Source organism: Poecilia reticulata, chromosome 11, assembly GCF_904066995.2.
Source record: "Poecilia reticulata chromosome 11, P_reticulata-male-v2, whole genome shotgun sequence".
NCBI lineage: Eukaryota > Metazoa > Chordata > Actinopteri > Cyprinodontiformes > Poeciliidae > Poecilia > Poecilia reticulata.
In genome coordinates, this window is record NC_088840.1 from 10,815,582 (window position 1) to 10,838,182 (window position 22,601).

The following is a 22,601-nucleotide window of genomic DNA, read 5'->3' on the forward strand; positions in this document are numbered from 1 at the left end:
AAGACGTGATATTTAAAGTATAAGTTTGACGAAGTCGTATTGTATGAAATTACACGAGTTTCGCTAAATTCGTGTTAACCCCAATGAGACGAAAAGTCTGAAAACATGCAAAAGCAAAAGTGTGGCTCAGTAAGTTGGCCTACATTTTCGCTAACACAATTAGACCACCTGGTGTATCAGCATGCATGTTTGAAGTGGCTTCACTTCGACGGCCTACACTTTGAAAACCTGATGAGAGTTTATGTTCAAACTGGAGGCTGGAAATTTAAGAGTAGCACAAAATAAGAACAGAACACTGACTTCCACGCTCACTACACGGCGTCCACAGCCTCGCTGCCTGCGAGCAGCGTTAAGCCTTGATATCCTCATGATTGTGTTTACTCTACCATTTTATCAATGGAAATAGCAGAAATTTCACTCAAACCTGTGGGGGGTTGAAGCCATTTGTCTGAACCCAGAGTGTCAAAAAGCCATGCAAAGGTTGTGCGTTGGTGTGTGTGTATTCGTGTATGTGTGTGTGTGAAAGAGAGAGAAACAATTGGATACACCCCCACCCTGCAGGAGTATACATGCATTTGCCTTAGATATTCGTAAAGAAATCTGGACACATGTAGCAAGGCCGTGCGTATGCACTTTAAATTTCACTTTAATTTTTTTTTTTTTTTGGCAATTGTTTAAAATGAAATCTCACCTGAAAGAACATCGATGGCCCTCATCGCCGCCTTCTCGTCCGGGCAATCCACAAACGCATAGCCAGTTTTGACGAGAAACGGACCACTGTGCGGAATCTTCCACTGTTTGAAGATACTTTCCAAGTCCTCGTCGCTCGCCTCTGCGCTCACGTTGCCGATGTATAGCTTATTCATGTTCCACGCCGAAACGGGACAATCTTTACGCTGGAGAGAGGTGGAGGGGGGAGGTGGAGAAAAGAAGAGACAGTTGTTCGCCCTCTCTCACGGATGTGCGCCCGAATCGCCCTGCTTGCTTCTTCTCCCCTAGCCCTTTTACTACTACTACTATACGGAGCGGCTGTGGCGTGCTTCCCGGTCGGTTCGAGCCACAGATAGATTTAAACTGGCAGCCCCTCCACAGTGCGTTTGCGCTCCCTCGCCCCCCTCGGTCACTGTCGCGCAATAAATAAATGCTCAATTATTAATCTCGCCTCGCTCCAAAACGATGGCGGGCCGGGCAAGGGAAAAAAAAAAAAAAAAAAAAGAGGAGAAACTACTTTTGTCTCTTCCTCCAAAACCCCCTTTTGGCAAAGAGACAGAGAATGTCACACACAGTAAGGCTGGCTGGCGCCCGCCTCTGAGTCTACAGCCTGGAATAAGAAGAAGAAAGGGCAGGAGGAGTAAAAAAAAAAAAAAAAAAAAGATCCTCCGCTATTCCGGCCTTTTTTTTTTTTTCTGAATGAGCCACGTGTTCAAACTACAAATCAGCCCACACGTGAGGAATCCCAATTGCTCAATTAAGTGTTTGGGGGATTGGGGGAAAATTGCACGGGAATCTGGGGTGGAGACAGCAGCGAATGAGGAGTGAAGAGAAAAAGGAGGGGAAGAGTGGATTGATGTTGGAAAAGAGAGAGAGAAAGAGAGAGAGAGAAAAATGCCATGAGTTATGTGCGTAAAGGTTTTCCGTGCAAACTAGTGTATTCACTAGAATCACATTCGTGCTGCCTTGCGCTGCAAAGCCTGGCTTCTGATTGGTCGGCTGAAGCATACGCACGCCCATAGGAGGGAGACGCTGATATTGCGGGGGCTTGCGCGCATAAGTGCGTTGTAGTGATGACACGGTTGAATGAAAGAGCATGGCAAAAGGGGGTGGGGCCAATCATATACGAGTTTTGCACTATACGTTATTAAAACTTCGCATTAGCAATATTTAATATTAAGAGTCCCGTTTGCATGGGAGGACCCTGGGTCGCTCCTTGGGCCCTCATGCAATGCGAGAATGACACGTCTGCCACTACTTCCCACATGGCGGCATCCATCTTCTCCAGCATAGCGTGGAGCCATGCCCTCTTTGGTCCACAACTCAAAGTCCAGCAGCAGGCCCCATTTGCTCGAGGTCACACGCAGGAAAAGTATGACTTGAGCTGGGATTCTTGCTGTTTGCTTAAAAAATATCTATTAGACTTCTTGACGCAACGGGTACGCCATGTGGAGCGAAGACACACGAGAATCCCCAATGCCCGTATTTGAAAAAAAAAAATGAAAAAAAAAAATCACTGAATGAGGGGAGTGGTTTCCCTCTCCAATGTTCCCCTAGTGTGCCTTGTAACGTATAGACACATGTTGAATGCATACCTTTTCAGTTAACATATATATGTTAACTGAAAACATAGGAAGATAACAATAATGTCCATTTTATGAGTCACACCAAGCAATCCTACTAATGGCCACCAGTCAATATACTGTCAAAGCAGATTCTATACAAGGTTTTCAATATGTGGTGTGTAATCAGTGAATGAATAAAATCCTACCATTTTATTAGGGAGGATTAAAAACCCTGATAAAACATGTCAAAGTATAGAAATTGATGAAATACTGCAGTAAGTCCCATCCTGTAAAAGTTTATTTAAAAAAAAAAAAATCAAGTTATTTTCATTTTAATGGGGAAAAAAAATTATAAATTAGCAAAGTATGAAGTAATGTCTAATTTTCTGGAATCCCCCAACTTATCAGTGTAAGTGAAATGATTCAATAATACAAATACATAGACACACAGCAAAGAATAGTGCACGTTAAACAGGGGTAAAACGTCCAATAATATAATGTGCAGTTAAGCAGCAAGCTGTAATGATCCATTCAGCTCCCTTCACTATCTTCTGCAGGACACTTTTGGCTATCATATTCTACTTGCTGGACTAACTGCTGCTGTAGTATCTCCATGATTATCACTTCTGTTAATACAAAAAAAATAGAGTTATTTGTTTTATAAAAACAAAATATTTTTTATTTTACAAAACCAAAATAGGCACATTTATTTAACTTGAACTGTCCATGGTAAATAAACTCAATTAAACTTGTCATGAATACATTATTTTCAAACAATGACTTAAAAAAACTCATAAGTAAACAACAATGCATTTACGTTCTTCTTCTGATAAATTTATTCAAAATCACATATCTAATTAAGAAATTTAACAATACAATAATTGCATGTCCTCAAAGGTAGCCAATAAATAAAGTCATAACTTTAATCCACTGGCCACATGTTACGTGGCACAAATACGAACTGTATGCTTTGAAAGAAAAAGTTGAAGCATGAAGAGTGAACGGGGGCTGCAATAAAATTTGTAAACATAACTTATCAAGTCCAGATATTGATCAAAATGAGTCATAAATTGATAAACTAGTCAACCCAATCTCCATGGTAAAATTGGGGAAAGTAGTTATTGGTGTCGCTTAATCAAATCAGTTGTTTTCATTCATCTGTCCGTCCGTCCAGCCATCGCCTGTCCCATCCGTCCACTGTACTTGTTTGATCCATGTCGGTTGGGGAGCGAAGGGGTCAGCCTAAAGGAGGGCGTCCACTCACGATAAAGGGGTACATATATGCACTGGTCATTGGACAAGAGCTGTTGTTGCGTTGTAGAGCAAATTGGTTATGACAATCAAGATGCTAGGCTTAATGTTAAAATGATTAAATGGAAAATGTTGTAAACACAGAAAGCAGAAAATATTTAACCATCATAATATAAAGTGCAAATATAGGCAGAAAATCTCCAGTGAACCTTTTAGATCCTCTCACTATCTTCTAAAGGCAGTCTTGTGACATATAGCAGCTGGGATATTGCAGTCTTTCAAATACTGCTGTGTACTATATTGCAAGGATGTCAGTAAAGAGTAATTTGAACAGAACTGTATCACACCCTGCTCTGTTGCTGCTATTTAGACAACTCTTGCTGTATAGTGAATGTGTGGTTTTTATAAGTACCACTAGTCTGAGAAAAGCTGGCACCAGGTAAACAAAAATGATTAACTATTAATTAAAGCTGGAGTATGTGACTTTTATAATATATATATTTACATATTTGTTGAAATTGTCATTGTGTCGTCACAGTAAGAAATTTGTGAAAAAAATAAAATCAATCTAGCTCGTCTGCCTTCTTCCAGGCAGAGGAGCTAGAAACAACCAACTAACTAGAAACAACCAATCAGAACCATGAGGAGAGTCTTAGCGCTGTCAGTGAGGCTTGTGTACCCACTGCTCACCCCCCACTATGATTTCTCCAGAACTCTCAGCATCTCAGTCACTAAATGGTGGCATTAAGGTGCAAAGAGAGTTCATGCAACTCCCCCAAATATATTTGGAGTGAATGCAAGGAACTTGAAATATTATATCTTTTTTTTTTCTTTTTTTAACTCTGGACACTAAGGTTGTTGTCTTTTTATTTACACATAATAACTGATATTTTGCAGACATTCTAGTTCATAAAATTCAGAGAAGTGCTAGCCTGTTTTACTGTGAGAGGTTCTAATTCTTTGGATCTGTAGCGGTTTCTGATATGGGCAACATGGGCAACTGCCCAGGGCAGCAACTTGTAGGGGGCGGTACTACGTGCCATGCCTTCTTTTTCCTCTGTATCTCATATTGCTACAATAGAAACAACCATAGTTACTATAATCTTCAAGGTCGTTTTTGTGTTCATATCCTTTTTAGAAAGGAAAAAAAAAAAATCTAAAATAGTTTCATAAAAACTACTTTTATGTGGACACGATTCAAATACCTTTACATCAAGTTGTATTCACAATAATTACTTACTGCTAAAGCAATGCCGTCACTGTGGGTTTAGTGGTTTTGAAAGCAAAGCTACTGTGTTATCAATTCTGTGGTGAATGATTTGTTTAGATCATGTTTCTGCAGATTTACATTTCATTCTAGGAAAATCATATGGTCCTATAATTTAAATTAAAGTAATATTAACTGGGTACAAAACAACTAGTTTGCCACCTTTCAGTAAAAAAGCAGGTGTACTTTACAAGCTAAAACAGCTATTTTGTAAAAATGAATGAGATTGTATTTTAGAACTGTAACAATAATTACAATAGTATTTTTCTTTTTAAATAAATCTGCCTTTACAGAAAAACTGGTTTATTAAGTCAAACAGTAAAGTGGGCTCTAATCAGGGTCGGATTTAGGTCCCCATGTTTGGTGCCCCACCCACCTATAGGCCTTTTTAACTTAAGCAAATTTCAACAGATTGTTAGTTAGATACAAAAAAAATTGTAAAATAAATTTAGCTTTTGTCTTTCCTAAAAACATTCTCTTAAAAATTTAATAATTTCTTAAAATTTCTTTACCTGTTACAAAAAAATAAAATAAAATAAAATAAACAAGACAGAAATTATACAACAACTATGCCAGACTTGTTTGTGGCAACGTCATAAACCCATAGAAAAACATCAAAACCAAAGCATGCTGTTGTCACATTTGCCATCTTTGAAGCACCACTTCTTAGTAGTTGTGTATTGGTTCTCTGCACAAAACTCCAACAATTAAAATGCCTGACTTGATATGCATTTCTTTGGAAATGTATAAAACAGAGTTCGCAAAACATCCATTCATAAATATATTTTAAAAAATGATTTTGAGATCTTAAAAACCTTAAAGTTCTTGAGGTGATTGTCCCAGGTTCAAGTCCCGGTTTTGGGCAATTTATTGCATGTCATCCTCGTCTCTTATGTCCAAAGCTATTCAATAAAGGTGACTGGTGCCAAAAATAAAAAAATTGGGTTAAGGGTTATTGTGCCAGGAAGCCCTTGCTAAAGCCTGACCTGTTAGCTGCTGGATAATTGGTGTTGGTTTCTGTTAAGCAATAAATGATCAATATGCCCAGTTAATACGGCAGGTTTTTGTGGATGCAAAAAGTTATATTATGATAAATAATTTCAAAATATTTTCCAAACCTCATTTCAACCTATAACTTGTTCAGTTCTGCTGAAAAATGAACAAAATTAAAAGTACATAAAAAATGTTGCAGCCACTCGGTAGATCTGCCTAAACACCTTTTTGCAGAGGGTCAGCCTTTAGTCTTCCATAGTACACACTGACGCCCAACTTGTTGAATCTTGCTTACCCAAAATAAAGTTCAGCTGTCCCAGAAGAATGTGCGTAACATTTGCTCATTGAATAATTTGGCTAAAGCCTCAGTTTGAGGAGAGTTTACAACAGATAAATAATGGTCTTGTACAAATCAGCCTGGAGAAAAGTACAAAAATCTACTGCATTGTGTAAAAACAACAGGACAATAAAGACAGTAATGACTAGTGGAACAAATTATGGGAAACTGGAGGTTTCCTCAAAATGGCTGAAAGGATTGAAACTGGCACAGAGACTAGAAATAACCCTGATGAAGCGGCAGAAATTTCTGCAAAGTTCAGTTTTTTTTCTAGACATGACAAAAGTGTCCACTGTTCTCATGCTTGGACGAAGAGTCGGGGCAGTAAAACTTTTCTAAGTCTTTTCTTCCATAAAATAAACCATAAAAAAATTGCAAAACATTTTCTGAAAGTTTGTGGGACAATGTCTCATAATTGATTAAAGCTAACCTTTAACTTTAGGGCCATGACTCTGACGTTTGTCACAATAACAACAGTGAACATGAACAAAAGAGCACCACCGCCACAGTGAAACACGGCGGCGGCAGCATCGTGAAGTTAAAATTATGAATGGTTGAAAATACTAGTCATTTCTGACCTAAAAGTTTTAGGTGTTGACGATGACAAGGAGTTTCATTCGTTAGCTTCAGAGTGGAGTCATACATCAGTATATAGAGAAAATTAAAGAGTTAAGGGGGAAAAAAATGTGTATGTTTTGAAATTAAAAAGACACTATCCTGGATTATTGACTGGACGTGAGGTGTGCTCACGATCTGATGGAGTTACTGAACTTTTGCAAATGAGTGTGTGATGATAGATTCCAACCAATGAAGATAGAATATTGAAATTGAATAGGCTTCATCAAAGTATTAAGGGTTTGTACACTTGTGCTGTTGGGATGCATATGTTTTATCATTCTTTATAGTAGTCCTGCTTACAGATTTGTTTGTTTTTAAGTTAAAGTAGACAAGGTACATTTCAAATCACATGGTGGGGGGGAGAGGGTGAAAAAAAGTAATGAAAATACTTAGGATTCTTATTATGTCACCAAACGTGGGGCGTGTAGACTTTTGAAAGCTACATATCCTTGCAGTGTTTATCTCCATGTGCACACTCATCTAAAAGCAGGTTACAAAGGGGAAGTGTTGCTTCAGTGGGCCCTTCATCCAGCGGCTCAGACTCTAGGGGCCATGTCTGCTTCGGAGGGTGGTACTCCTACTCCTCCTCCTTCTCCCTGCTCCTGAGCAAACACCCCGAGCCTTCCGATTGGCTAACCTGCTCGACCAATCAGCGCGGCGCGGAGCCTCCTAGTACTACCGCTGCCGGCTCGGCCTCAGCCGCGCTCGCTCATTGGCTCCCCGGCTTCAACTATTCTATATGAATCAGCGCGCCAACTGTGCGTCTCCGGCCGTGTTTCCTCCTCTCGGCTTCGTCGTAAACCCTAAAGATGGAACGAAACACGCCAGATCCGGGCCGCTTTTTCTAACGGTTCTCAACTTCTTCAAGAAGTTCCCTCCGCCCTTTTACTTTCCCTGCGGCTGCTCTCATTAAGCAGGGTTATTTAAATAATAATACTACAAGATAGAGAACGCATTTAATTAAAGATCCTTAAAACTTTTGAACACAGGATACGTCTAGTGAAGTTTGCAACTCCTAAACAGTCTCATAAGAATTGTTTAATCAAATTCAAATTAACACATGTATTCCCTGTCGATCCGTGTAAGCGATTTAAATAGCGTTTAAGCAATATAGGCAAAAACTATTCCCCCCCCCCCCCAGTGAGCCAAGGTGTTTAGCTTTAATAATTTCCACCGCTATCCAAAACAATGGCGGCCACACAGAGGTGCTCCGTCGGTTGGAAAGTGTCAGATTGTGCTCTTTGTGTTGCTCCAGGATGTATAGACAGCAGCCATTTGCACTCTCTCTCCTCGCCCTGTCGGTTTAAATGAACTGATGCATGGCTGCAGCCTCTCTCTGACTCTGTGTGTGCGTGTGTGTTTGTGTGGGGAGACTCTGCAGGAGGAGTAGTGAATGTATCGCTGAGGAATGTACAGAAAAAGTCTCCCCGCCCTCCCCCATGTCTCCTTCTTCGAGTTTCAGGGCAAATTCCATAGGGGGTGCAAACTAACGTAAAGTTTCAGAGCAAAGCTGCATCCTGTGTGGGGAAGATCCGCGCGCTTGCTGTAGATTAGACCTAAAAATCGAGCTGCTATTGCACTTTTCTTTTTTTTTTTTTCGTTCGGGGGGATATTTCTAGAAGGGGAAAGGGCTGAGGGAGGAGAAAAAAAGAGAGGGGAGGAGGTGGGTTGTTTAAGTAAAACGCAGCTTATAGCCCAACGTTGAGCCGTTATTGGCCTCTCTCCAAGATATAGTCTGCGTCTCCAAAGCGCAAACAAACCCCCACCCCCCATTAGGCTACAGTGAGTCCAGAGCTTCTGTTTTCCGGTGAGACTGCTTTTATTTTACTGTACATTTTTAAAACTATATATATATTTAAATCAAACCTTTTCTTTCCATGTATATATTTAACTTAGCACCATTTAAAGCCAGCGACTGACCGCTTTGGACAGCCAGAGTGTGAGGGAACCCTGGCTGTGAACGCCATGTTGAAGGAGAGTCTTGCAGTAACTGAGCTGATGCAAACAATCTTTGCGTTAAGGCAGCTGCAGTTGAAGGTGTAAGCAGAAGGGCTTCTGTTGCATTAAGGCGTTTTCCAAAACTATGAGAAAAATGTAAAAAAAAAAAAAAAAAGATTGTTTCCTGCTCAGATTTTGTTGTGTGCTGAGAGAGCCATCAGAAAATGGCGGGTGTTGCCCCCCCCCCTTCATTCAAAACAATATGCAAAGACGGACATCTCCTTTTTGCAGCAAGAAAATGCTTAAAATTGCTTTTGTGTCTCAGCAGAACTCTTTTTATTATTATTTGAAGAGATTCAGCCAAGTAGAGAATTTGTACGCTTTGTTTTCTACTCTTGAAAAAAAAATGCAAAAAGCTGGAAAAGAGTGAATTTTAAGATATTTATGGCAAGTTAAACAATTATTTACACATGATCTGATTTCACTGCAATAAGAATAACACTTTAGTTTGCTTTAAAACAACTCATAAACAGCCACCATTATAGCACTGTTTGGGTTCAGAGGGCAACAAGTGTCTATTTATTTTTTCCTAAACTTCAAACTGATCTAATTTTGATGCAAATGATGTTGTGTCTAGAATAATAATTTAAGAACTCTCTTGCTTCTCTTTTATTTGAACAAATTCTAAGCTTACTGTTGAATAATAAAATGTGGTTACTTTAAAAAAAAAAAAAAAAAAACTTCTGAAAGGGCAGAATTTCAATATTTTTTTCTGGCATATTTTTGCAGCACGTGTTCCTGCTCTGCTGAATGTGTGTGTTCTCAAAGGGTCATACGGATATTTGCAGACTTTGTCACACATTTCAGCCTGAGTGCAGCCTATACGGCCCATGCGTTGGCATGCAGCTCTGTGCTAATCTTGTTGGAAAACTTTCTCCTCCTGGCTGCTGCCTGTCGTTTACTGTTTTCATTTTTGTCTGGCGAGCTAAATTTGCTTTCATGTTTTTTTTTTGTTTTTTTTTTTATAAATACCTTAAATGTGATCAGTTTTTGCATTGTCACGCCCAAAAGAATTATATTTAAAAAAATACTGTTTGGTGTCAAGCTGCCAAATATGAAATAGGCAGTGAATATTGAGATTTTAAATGCACAATTTAAAAGAATTTGGAATGCATTTAATTGTTTTTGTTTTAATAGATGTGAAGCAGTTGTTCACAGGATCTGAAACTTAAAAATTGTGCAAAAGTTTTAAGTGTAATAGGGCTTGAATTTTATTCTTAAGAAATATGAAAGCAAGTATTTATTCAGTTATCACACGTTTGTTTCGATCCAGAAAGCCTTTATATGCTGTGATAATTCTTTATTTTTCCTTTTTGGTTTGCATAAAAGTCATTATAAGCATATTCTCAAATTTATGGCAAATTACTTTCCCAGGTTGACACAATTTAGCTTATTGTTGAAAAAAGGCAAAACAAAGCTTTTGTGAGGCATTCAAGCACCATTTTTAATTTGAAAAAAAAAATTATAAACCCCTTTCAATATCTCGTTTTCATGATACAATTAAAATTCTCATTTTACATGCCTCAAATGTTAGATTTCAGTCTATATTGCTGTATTAAAAGTTATAAAAGTTATAAAGTTATAAAAGAAGACCAGCAAGGCATACAGAATAACATGTCTACTATTTCAACATAATCAGACCAGAAGTGATGTTTTTATCTTTATCTCTCACCAGTTTTTGTTTTAAGCCAACATTTGTAGAGTTTTCGATGGCTTCCTGCCGTCAGAAAACGTCTTGTTCTTAGCTCTTAGTATACGTATATGTAAAATCTAGATCTGGTCCTTGATTTTATTTACTTTCTGAGCTTCACACCATTTAAATTCTATCAATTGTGAAGGATTTCATTAACCTCTGCATCAAATTTCCAAATAAACACCAAACAACGCAAGTCCCCTCCCAGTTTTTACATTCCACTCTACATATGCTAAGCTATTGTCACCATTCCAGTTGCACTGAGTGGCCTTAATGTAGGTGGAACAAAGATCATAAAACAAAATATTTACCCCCCAAAAATCAAGGAAAGTACCTGCCTTTGCCTTCCTTTACTCCACTTGCACCTGCTCAGAGATGGTAGGAGGTGTTAACGCCAAATTTCACTTTAAGGAACAGTAACTTTCACCAGTTCTGTAAGAACGCAACTGGAAAACAAGATGGGAAACCTCAATTACCACATAAAGACCTAATTAAATCTTTATTGAAAGACACTGCACGGTTTGAACCTCGTGTCACTTCGACACGTCACCTACCTTGGAGCCTTACGACTTATCTCTGAACCTGTACGAATGAATGCAGAACACTGAGAGGCCTCCGGGACGTGTCAGCAGTGATTATTGACTCCCTCTAAGTGGAGCAAGGTCTACAGATAAAGTGACCTCCATTCCTTGAGGGTCTACCTGTTTAATTAGCCCATTCACATGAGAGATGCTTTTTGCTCCCGGTTTCTAAGAAGAAAAATAACAAACAAATATGTGTCAGCGAATAGACGAGGATTTCTATAGTAGATGTGACCTATATGTTTTTTTTTGTTTTTTTTTTCTTTTTGACTTCCGGCATAGTTTAGTTAATAGCAAGCCCTGTTTATGTAATTTATTGACAGCATGTTATTAACTTATGTCACGGTGAGAGGGAAAAAGCTTGCTTGAAACATTTGAAAGTTGCATCATTTCGATCTTGACATAAATGCAGCGTAATGTTCATCTTCTCCTGTTTGTGCCTGGAAGCTCCCAATAAAACCCTGAGAAAACGTCTAATGCGCATGTTCTCGTTGTTTTCATAAAAAAACAAAATAGCGTCCAATGGTGTATATTTGTTTTCACTGCCAATAAAACTGGAAATAAAAGAAACATGGACTTGTACTGCAGCAGGATTTCACAAAATACAATTCTTAATCGTACCGAACCGGAAAAAAAAACAAAAACAAAAACAAAAAATCTGGTATGATTAGATTAGGTTTGATAACATCACAAAAGGCACAAGAACAGAGCTGATCAGCTAAGCATTGGTAATCTCTGGGGACATCATACAAGTAAACCCCTTTAAAATGAAGAATTTACTTAAAAATCATGCAGATAAACAAGAAAAAAGTGAAAGAAAAAGGCAAAAGGATGTAATGAAAAGAACTGATAAGTTGTCTGTGCCTTCTGTGATGCCAGTTGATGCATGTTTGTATCCAAGCTCGTCGGAGTTTTTTATGACAAGATAGTAAAGCAAGTGGAAAAACCTCTTCATGACATAGTATTCTAAAGATATAAAAATCCACATCTGAAGTGATGTTGATTGATAAAAAAAAAAAAAGGGGACATGCTATGCAACCCTACAGTTTGGTGCTTCAATTGGACAAGATGAAATTATTTAAAACACTGGACATTTGTCAACTGACTAAAGCGACTAAATTCGAACAAAAACCAAGCTACTGATTCAAAACACTTTATTTTATAGCCCAGTAAACTGTAAAAGTCAAAGCGAAGTAACGCAGAGGTAAATCTGTGACACTCGCCGTTAAACATGTTCACCAGACACAGGCTGTAAAAATCAAGGGTCCCCGTTGTTTCCTCTTCTTGAGCAATAAGCGCAACCAATCGGGATAATCATCGGTACGCTAAAAAAACTGTAATATCTGCTGCAAAACGCAAAGAAGGAAAAGAAAGCTGTAAGCCTGAGGATGAGGCTCGGGACGTCTAATGCATGTCAACGAGTTTCGATTTCAAGAAATCTGTTGATGAATACTTGCAGATTTAAATTGCTCCTTTAGAGCACCACAGAAGAAGAGAGAGGGGAGGCTGAACTTTGAATGGAGCCTCTCAGTATTCGCCTGTGGAAAGAACGAGAAATTAACTTTCATTGCTGCAGAGTACAAATAAAACTGATCTTTCTTCATCTTCATTATGGTACGCGTACGAGACTAATAATGGCGCCGCATCCTAAACGGCACAAGAAAGGATCTCAATTTACGCTTTTCGATAGTAAAGGAGAGCTGCATCATTAGGATGATGGAGACCCCGTGCAGCAAAGGTAGACAATAAGAGAAAATTTCCCTTTAGGGTCGGAGCATATTGCTGCGTTCCTACTCACAAATCATAACTTGTCTAAATGACGTTTTCGTTGATCATATCTGCCATACCTGCATTTGTGAGGATAATTCTACACTTCATTTGCAGAGAAAACAAGGTGAGAAAGACTTTTTAAAATCGACTGAAAACGCCACACTCTCTACATTTTTAACAGCAAGTCAAAGCTAAATGATATCATTTACTGTCCAAAAAGTGAAGCAAAGTCCAACCTTAACATCATCGTTGCTCTTCCTGAGCAGGATGGCTGTAGGCTGTGGATTTCAGGAGGTTCCAGATGGAATAATCTACTCCGATGATGGCTCCCTCATCCATCTCCAGCTCTTACTGTCCGAGGAAGAGGAGAGAAAGGAGAAGCGACATCTCCTTTTTGGTGAAATTTAACTTCCAAAAGCAAATGCTCCCACAGAGTAAATCCTTTTCGAATGAAGACGCTTCATTTCTTTGGTTAAGGAATATAAGACGATACTGACATCTTGTGGCAAATCTACATCATCACGGCTAATAAAAACAAAAAGCGTGACATTTCACGTGCCATTAACTCATCAAGAAAACCGTTCCTTCAAGGGAGTATTTATGGGACACTCTGAAATGGAAATAAATACATAAAACGGTGTTTTTTAATTCAATTTCAATTTTTGTCGTTTTTAAATATAATTGAAATATATTTAAACTGTAGTTTTAATTATGCTGTTTAACACATATTTTTAAAAAAGAATTCTAAACAAACGATGGAGGCACAAAACAACTTGGATCATATTTTGATGCGTACAAGTGTTACCCTAAAAGGTTATGAGGAGTTGTGGCGCAGCAAATAGACCCAACACATATTTTATAAATACCATCATAAAGCCTATATGTTTAGGGCTCTGGGGAGTCAGTAACTTTAAAGTAAAGTAGATGTAAAGAAAAAAATAATTTGCTAAACTAAAAAAAATGCTTACCTTGTACTGACTTTTCCGAAATGATATTATGGTAGGAAATCTTCTCCACTTAAATAATTCACAACCTGTAAAACGTTAAAAATCACAAGTATGAAGAATTTGTAAGCTTTTCAGTGACGGCTCGCAGGGCTTATCGAAACATAAACATACTCCTTAGAAAGAAAGCTTAAAAATACAATAAGTCAAGGCGCAAAAATTAGACACGTTATTTCACCAAAGACTTGACTGTTACTGACAACCCCCACGAAGAGGCCGAGAAACAAAAGGCCATTGCTAATGGCCCGCATTGCTAAAGAAGCTGGTCGCTTACACCAGTGGAAGGACAAACCCCTCTTCTTAGATTGAACTAAATTTTGCAGTTCATTTCAAAATCAAGCTCCCTGTCTCTAAAGAGCGAAGAAGTACATAATTCAAGTAGCTTGAAATTCAGTGTGAATTGCTCTCAGTTAGGAATAATTTGGCTGGTCTTATTAAGACTAGTGCCATCTAACGTTACATTTTATACCACTTCCTACTACCCTCTGCTGACGAATGCGAACCATAACCCTGATTTCATTTTCCTGCAGGACTTGGTGTCTGTCCACCCTAGCAAAAGTACCAAGAGCTGCTTTATTGATCCCTTTTTCATCTCACCTAACTTGACCCAATCCCCACAGGCAGTCTACGGTCCATGGACACTGCATTTGCAATAATGGAAATTACCCAAATTATGCTATCAAAGCAATCTTAGGTTCCATTACACCTCAGTAGAACCACAGGCTGATTGCCTCCATGCCACATCACACTGATGCAGTAATTCATGCAAAGGGAAGCCGGATCAAATGCATTTACTATACAGTACATGGACATACTCATAAATAGTGACCCTACTTTTTAAAATAAAAATAAATCCCTCTTTACTGGTCTTATGAAATAAAAAACTGTTCTAATCTTCGAATACATCGTTATCAATCTGTGTAAAGGATCCTTATAGTTTCAATAACTGAAACACACCAGCCTTTCGATGATGTTCTAATCCATATAGCTCCATCTGTCAATTCTAAAGCAGGCAAAACTATTACCTTCCCGGTGTATAGGTGGACCTGCACAATTGGTTCAACACAGGGGTTGAAACAATTGAATTTTACACTGGAGGGTGTTGGTTTTTCCGAATATAATGAGTCCATAACCGTCACGAGCTAAATACAGAAGAGACATTTAAAAGGACTCCAGATAATATCGAAATCACTGTTTTATTATACCACCTTAATATAAACTTAAAACAGACAATAAAAAGGGAAGAAAATGTACAACGTAAGACTACTTACCTTATCTCGTCGTTTCAGGTCGTTAATGTCACTTTGTAACTGATGGTATAGCAACTGAAAACAAGCTTCAGCATAAAAAGAACAGCAATGGGGGTCTAACAAAATGTTTAATATAACCTAAAATAGGTTCTTAAGTAATACCCGCAAGTAAAAACATGGCGGCAGGTAGCAAGGCTACAATACAGTCGACTGTTTACTCTTTTCATGTTAAAAAAACGTAAATCTTTTACCTTCTCCTTGTGAAACCGTGGATGAGCTAGATACAGTGGGAGGAAACGCTCTCCTGTGATTGGTGGATAAGGTAGGTTGGGTTTCAACACATTTTTGCAACAACAAGGAAACGCTGGGCTGTGAATGGCTCCCCACTATCTGCAAAGCGAAGGTATGGCAAGCAGTTTTAACATATAACCAAATAAAATTCCTGAGTCCTGATTCCCTTTTGTTATCAAAAATAGGATTTCTAATCGATAAAAAAAAAAGTGTTAGTACATTTACAATAACATCCTTATTGGTAAAATATCAATTTCTAGATCCCAACAGCTCAGACTGTAGGTTAGATTTTTTATTTTTTAATTATTCATCCATCTACTGTCTAAACCAGCTACACAGTGGAGGGACTGGTGCCCCTCTCCACAGCAGGCGACTTAAATTTAATAGAAAAACTATGTTTTGCAGATATCCAGTAGTCAGTGATTGATAGTAAAATTACTTCAGGCTTCATTTCCCAATGTGAAAATTCTTCCTATTCTTTTCTTTTTTTTCCCCAAAGAGCGTCTGTAGATTTCTTAAAGGTCAGTTGGTAGATGACCTGGGTACAAGTAATGGGAAGTTGTTACTTTAAAATGGAGAACAAATTGCTGGTCAAGATTGTCTATACCACAAACTGGTAAAAATACATCAATGGCAAAGCAAGCCTATATAACCAAGTGACCTCCTGCTGCTTCTTTTCACCTTAAATCTTCATTGGCTTTTACAAGACATATATTCCTGAGAAACTCCCAATTTATGCTCCAAAGAGTCAAGTATGAAAAGGGAAAGCGGTAAAATGACCAGCATCATCTTGGAGCACATTGGCTGTTTATAAGATAGCTGCTGAACAAAAGAGATCACACTAGTACCACTGTTTGAAGAACCTTGGATAGTACGAGTTACAACATTTTATTTAATAAAGCATTTGTGAAATGAATAGAACTTATCCAGTCAAATCCAGAATCTGCAGTAAGACTTGAAAATTGATGTTCAAAGACACTCTCCACCCAGACGAACCAAGTTACTTTGACTGTAAACATAGCAAAAGGGGATCCAGGAAACTGAATGTAAATGCATGACACCACTTTCAGATTTTTATTTCTTAAATATTTGAAAACCAAACATTTTCTTTCCACTTTACAATTACGAACTGCTTTGTGTTGGTTCAACACATAAAATCACAATAAAAGCTATTGATGTTTGCTTTTACAGGAACATGGTCAAGAAAGGTGAATACCTTTGCTGTGTAAAATATAAATGCAAATTAGTTACAGACCATAAATTGGTATATTGGTACTTTAATTGCCTTCTGAGACAAAATTTGACCTAAAACTGATTCAAAATAAGAAACACTTGATTCATATCAAATTATAAGGAAATTGTTCTCAAAGTGGCTGGCTGATCTAATATATCACTTTAAGATTATGAAGCAATCACAGCATTATTGTCAAAGCACCACTTGGTAATTCAAGCCTCTTTAGCTCAGTTGCTAATTGCCAAGCAACAAAATGAAGCAAAGCCTTTTTTAATTATAGTGTTTTCTTGATCCACATTGACTTTGTCACACAAAACTCCCAAACAGCCTCAATTTAAGTGCTCAAAAAAAAAAAGCTGTAAATGAGTGAACTGGTGAGGTATTTCACCAGTTTCTTTTTAGCAATACAGAAAGCGACTAAAGGAGAAAAACTGGAACAAACATTCCAGGATATTCCCCTCTCCCTTTTAAACATTTCTAAAGCACAAGTGAGATGAGCCTAGTGTATTGAGACAGTCTCTATAATCACAGTGCAATACGAATCCTGAACGATACAGATCTACCGACGGTGCAGTACATTCAATGTTCCTCATTACCTCAGTTCAAACAGCTCTAAACGGCACATGGGATTCATTAGGTTTCAACAGATATAGGAAGCCCACACACTCGGGGACAGATGCTTACGGTGGTCGGACTTTCCACACCAACTCTCACTGCAAAACACACACATTTATATTGCCTTGACTGAAGTGCTAAAAAATATTCTTTGGATTATCTCTTAAGAGCAAACTTTATTTAGGTTTAACAATCACAGGCTAAAATAACAATCTTATTTATCGGTCCCTCCTAAAAACTCTTAACATATAGCCATTCTTTATTATTATGAGTGTAATGTTGAGCTTAGTATTTTGTCTTGTGAATCTATTTAAGATAAGGCTGTCAGATTTCTAATTAAATGTTCAGCTTGTTTGTTTTGGTTTCTCTGCATTTATTTTAACAGTCAAAAAGCTCAAAAGCTGCAGGGTTAAGAGAAAACCCCCTAAAAAAAAGAAGAAATGAAGGCAAAAAAGAATGTTTGCAATGCAAATATAAAATATGAACATGTCAGTCTCGATGTCGCAGGAAATACAGGAGAATAAAGAAGTCCATCATTTCTTTCTCCGACTGGGCTGAATTTTCACATCCAGCACTTTAGGATTTCGGATATGCATGAATATCTCTATTGCTACTTGATCACTTGGTGTCGATACACCAGTGAGCAGTGATGGAGGGGGAGGCTTCTTAAAGTGGTCGAGGTCTTTTGGGGACGTGTGGATGAAGACGCGACATCCCAGGATGGCTCTCCGGTGACTCCTGCTTAGAAGCTTTCGGCAGGCCAGCGGGAACCCCCGCTGCCGCTGCAGCTGCTGCATGGGATGTGTTTGTTAAAGAGGAATTTGCCGCCAGTTCAATTTTCCCCTCCAGTTTGACCAGCCGTGTCAGAATGTCATCCAGCAACACAGCTATGGTCCTTTTCAGGTCAGCTAAAAGGTCACAGACGGAATTAGAAAAAGAGAGTGGATTAATGTTTGTGACGCTTTAATCACCCTTCGTAATTATGCACTTTATTTATTTTTATTTAGTCTATCACAATCCCAATTAGGGATGCAAGTTAACGATTAATGAGTTAATCTATGGTTGACCGATCTGATCGATCGGCTAACGATTAATTGACAGGCGGCCATTTTCTTAAAAACCTCTATTTTCTGTCGTATGAAAAAGGCATTTAAATTTATCATAATATGTTCAATTTAAAAAACACATTATTTTGTGTCAGCTGTATTAAATGCTGACTGAAAAAAAACATAAAATTGTGGGTTTCTCACATTATTGAACTAAAGACACATATATAAAAATACACTTGTACGTAACAAAACAGCAACTATTTAAGTTGCTGAATAGAAAAATAAAGGAGAAAACGTAAGGAGCTTGTCAAATGTTCTCAAAGTCTTTGCGTCCCTCACTGGACTCCTGTTCTTGTGTGGCTCTGCCATTTTGCATTCTGCATCAACTGGCTCTGCTTAAGAATGACCAGCGGCGCCCTCTTCTGGATGGCGGCCAAACTACCAAAGTGAAAGGAGGCTTAAGCCGACATTTTTAGTGAATCGATTGGAAGTCATTTTAATATAAGAAACTATTAAATCGACAATCGGAAGTCAATTAATTGTTTTCGTCCCAATATTATAAACTGTCGACAGCAGTATCCCATTTCTGGTTGTAATGTGATAAAATACAAAAACGTTCAAGGGGTTTGAATACTTCTACTAGATCTCATAACTTTGACTGAAACTGCTTACCATATCCTGCCATGGACGTTCCCTGTGGCCCCCCCGGCGCGTTCTGGTTCTCCTCCGTCAGGACCTTGACGTATCGCCGGCTGAGCTCCAGGATCTGCTCACGCAGCTCGGCGCTACTCTGATGGCGAGGCTGCTGCACGGTGTAGCGCAGCAGCATCAGTCCCCACGCCAACCCGAATACCAGCAGCAGCACACTCAGCTTCTGGGACATGTTCCTCCGCAGAAAGAGTGCACCCAGCATGGTACTGGGCGAGGATGAAGGAGGGATGGGGAGGGGGAGGGGGGTGGTAGAGGTGCCTTTCAAAAGGCCAAAGACCTTTGATGTGCAGTCGATTCTGTAAAGTTAGAAAACGTGGTGCCTTTTCGTTCAGTAAGGTCAGAGTTCTGCAAAAGTTACCAACATCCTGCCTCTCGTGGAGGAGGTGAGCAAGTGCTGAGCAACTGCAGAATCAAGGAAGTGCAACCAGACGCAAGTTGACGCCCTTAAAAACCAGCGATCAGGAGCTTCTGGAGGAGTTCTTTGCTTGCGAGATCTTGAAAACCAAATCATCTATGCAGTCATGGCGTACAGGCTCCACAGGCATAGTTACCTACGCTAAAAAAAACAAACAAAAAAAACAAAAAACATACAATTAATACAATTAAAATCTATGCAAATGCAGAGCATTATTTTATTATGCTTAAACAGAGCTTTTATTTAGAGCTGATGATTTAGAAAATGACATTTTTCAGATTTTTTTTTACAATTATGTAGCTAAAGGCAGCATGAAAGTTACGTCCTAAGCTACTTTGCTGTTATTAGAGATTTTTTTTTTTTTGCTGCTGCTGCTGCTTTGGCTCTGGGTGCACAATAGTCCACTCAGACAAATCTCTTTCAGTCCTTTTAGCCCAGAAACCCAATTACAAGTTTAGATTTCATAGAGGCCCATTCTGCAGCTCCACACAAGAAGACCAGGCAACAGACAAGGATCGTGGATGGCATTCTTTTTCTCATTTCAGCCACACAATGGCTATTGAAATTAGGAAAATAAGGGGCCAAGGAGGCGATGTGCACATAGAGAATAAAAACTAGGTGATCATTTCTCAGTTTTCACAACTTTGTCACCAAATTCTATCTCGGGAGAGTTCTGTGGGTGTGGGAGTGTCACTTCCTGGTCAGGTTCAGAAAGGGGACAGCGGCTGAATTTATAAATTATGAAAAGATGAGGTAACACAATCTGAATCTGAACTGAGGCTTTTGTAGATATGCATGTCCTTTCCTCTGACCTGTGCAAAACCCCCCAAAAAAATGTAGCTAAAAGCATGACAAAGCAATTTTTACTGTTTTTACTGTTAAACGCAACACGTGAATTAATGTTTGTGATGCTAGCACTCTTTTCAATTTGCATCACTTTGCAAACTGAAGTGCTACTGGAAGGCCGACTTACATTTATAGTGCTCCATTCATTTTGGACAGTGAAACATGCACTTGGATAAGGCTATAATAAACAAAACAGAACAACTACAATCATCTTTGTACTAAACAACAAAAACCGGGTTGAAATGTATTGTGAATTTTCTCAAACACACACAGGGTTGTAATAAAAGACCAGACTTTTCTGAAGCATAGCCCACATATTTTCATAGGACTCCAGGTAGGACTCTTCCAGGAGGCTCATGGTATCATGCTTGTATATTCTTAAAACCCGTTTCCATGTTTGTTTGAGATTCTTGTCTCATTGGAAAAGGCAGGAGGTGTTCCTCCTTTTTTTAATATGCCATCCACTATGTCAGTGTTAACAGTCGGTATGGAGTTTGTAGGTTTGACAGCCTCACTTTGAATCGTCTAAATATACGTTTAGTCGTGGTTATCAAATTCCTCAACCTTTGCCTTCAGTGACTGTAAAATATTCCTCCTCATATCTTGGTCAGCATCCTCTGAAATAGTGTGTGGTTTCTTCAAAACATTTATCCAGATTTAAGTGGAGATGTATGTATATATATATATATATATATATATATATATATATATATATATATATATATATATATATATATTTTTTAGCATTTTAGAATAATTTTAACTGGGGATTAAACAACATTAGTTACAACTACACAATATAAATACATCTGGCTTGGTTTAGTTCAGAGATAGCTATGGATATACATGGGCAAGATGTTTGCAACAATTCTGGAAACAGGCATGGGGTGGTGTCATATTTTCATAGTATGATGAGTCTACAGTGGTTTCAATATCATAATGTTAACACAAAACATGTTACGTAAGTAGGACAAGATCTAATTGCATTTTTTCCAAGTAAGAAAGTCACAATCATTCCTACTGACACAAAAATATCATATTGGTTATTGTGGTTAAAACAATATTATAGATGACATTTATTATTTTTGACACATAGCCTAAAAATATGTAGACTACACCCTCTGCAAAACAAAATCATATTTGCTTGTTCTTGCACATTATATATAATCCCTTTCTACCTACTTCGTTGATAAAGATACACAAATTCAATAAGCTAGAAAAGCTTGTTATGTAGATGAGCTGTGGAGTCTGCACACGACTGTAGTTTTAGAAAAGTGATCAAAAAGTAAATTACTGACATTTATTCTAACCTCTAAAAAAATGCAAAACATTTTTTTAAACTTTCATAGCAATTCCTAAAAAAAAAAAAAAAAAGAAAAGAAAAAGAAACCTATAATTAAGGGTTTTTTTTGTAATTTCGGGTCAAAACTTTTCAAGGTTTCAATATAATTTAAATAATTTAAAAGTAGCTACCATAGAATTTCAACTTTTAATACACCTGTTTTGACCTATCTTGTGCCATAGATTTTTGTTTTATTTGATTTAATCACATTGTATCATACAATTTGTACTATAATATCCCACAAATAAAGTCGAGTTCAAATGTAGCATATTTCCCTGACAGACTGATAAGGCACACCACAGCAATCAAAATGGAAAACCTCCAAGTTAAATAGTGACTACAGCAGCTGTCAGATGTTATTTTACAGCTGACAGGATCACCAAGTGGCTTAATCAGTTAAATTGTACAATATATACTGAAAAGTCAATAGCCTTTGGCCAGAGGAGCACATAGAGCACGCCCAGTAAAAGATAACTCACTGGCAAGTTTGCGTTAAAACTGCCTGGACTCATTTACACAATACCCAAATGACAACATGTAAACGCACAACGTATACGGACACTGGCGGATTCACAATTATTTGTTTAAACCTAAAACAAATTCACTTAAAACAGATTTCCTGTCAGCGTTAGCTCGATGTGTTAGCTCACAACAAGCCCTCCAAATGCACAGTATACAAAAGCACTTGTCAGCAGATATGTGTAGCCCGTCAAAAATAGAAGCATGACCCCCACCGTGTGTCCTGAGTCGATACCTTGAAATGTACAGGCTGCGGAGGTGCTGGGACCGGGGCGAGCTTCAGAAGGATGATGCTTGCTCTTCGCCGCCCCGCGGCTCGTTTCGCTACCGCTGGATAAATGTCTTTGGCATGCCACCATTTCCGTAAAATGAGGGGGGGAAAAACAAACAAAACAGACTCAGCTGAGAAGCAAGGTGTCCGGATATGCTTTCCGCTTTACTGCTTATTTCGGCTTCGTTGCTCTGCCGACAATGTGATTGTAGCTTCGATAGAAAAAAAAAAACAACCCAAACTCGTCAGCTGCTGTACTTGTAGGCATGG

At 38.4% G+C, this 22,601-nt stretch overlaps 2 protein-coding genes across 7 annotated transcripts in view; both read right to left on the reverse strand.

The window, feature by feature from the left end:
• igf2bp3 (insulin-like growth factor 2 mRNA binding protein 3) overlaps positions 1-15,426 on the reverse strand; it is a 39,695-nt gene extending 24,269 nt beyond the window's left edge. The window contains exons 1-4 of one of the 3 annotated variants that reach the window (XM_008421682.3): positions 15,060-15,426; positions 13,753-13,817; positions 13,021-13,135; positions 692-12,552 (exon numbers count right to left, since the gene is read on the reverse strand). In XM_008421682.3, the coding sequence (XP_008419904.1) occupies positions 692-866 (175 nt within the window). In that variant the 5' untranslated portion in view covers positions 867-12,552; positions 13,021-13,135; positions 13,753-13,817; positions 15,060-15,426. Of the gene's footprint in view, positions 1-424; positions 628-691; positions 12,553-13,020; positions 13,136-13,752; positions 13,818-15,059 lie in introns of those variants that run through there. The other 2 variants (XM_008421686.3, XM_008421683.3) reach the window with 2 other exon arrangements.
• A 963-nt stretch (positions 15,427-16,389) lies between these two features.
• On the reverse strand, positions 16,390-22,597 carry ccdc126 (coiled-coil domain containing 126). Of its 4 annotated transcripts, none has more exons than XM_008421690.3 (3): positions 22,296-22,597; positions 18,900-19,489; positions 16,390-18,086 (listed from the first exon to the last, which is right to left on the reverse strand). In XM_008421690.3, the coding sequence occupies exons 2-3, from the start codon at positions 19,138-19,140 to the stop codon at positions 17,845-17,847; spliced, it is 483 nt and encodes a 160-aa protein (XP_008419912.1). In that variant the 5' UTR covers positions 19,141-19,489; positions 22,296-22,597; the 3' UTR covers positions 16,390-17,844. The 4 variants fall into 4 exon arrangements, with proteins under 4 accessions (XP_008419912.1, XP_008419909.1, XP_008419911.1 ...); XM_008421687.3 differs by having other exon boundaries at positions 18,900-19,494; XM_008421689.3 differs by having other exon boundaries at positions 22,276-22,597.
• Positions 22,598-22,601: the final 4 nt, after the last annotated feature.

Excerpts from the sequence above, each read along its gene's own strand:
- ccdc126 (XM_008421690.3), bottom strand. The coding sequence starts at position 19,140 with ATGCTGGGTGCACTCTTTCTGCGGAGGAACATGTCCCAGAAGCTGAGT. Across the intron at positions 18,087-18,899 it reads AACGTCCATGGCAGGATATG|CTGACCTGAAAAGGACCATA; the intron begins GTAAGCAGTTTC and ends GTGACCTTTTAG.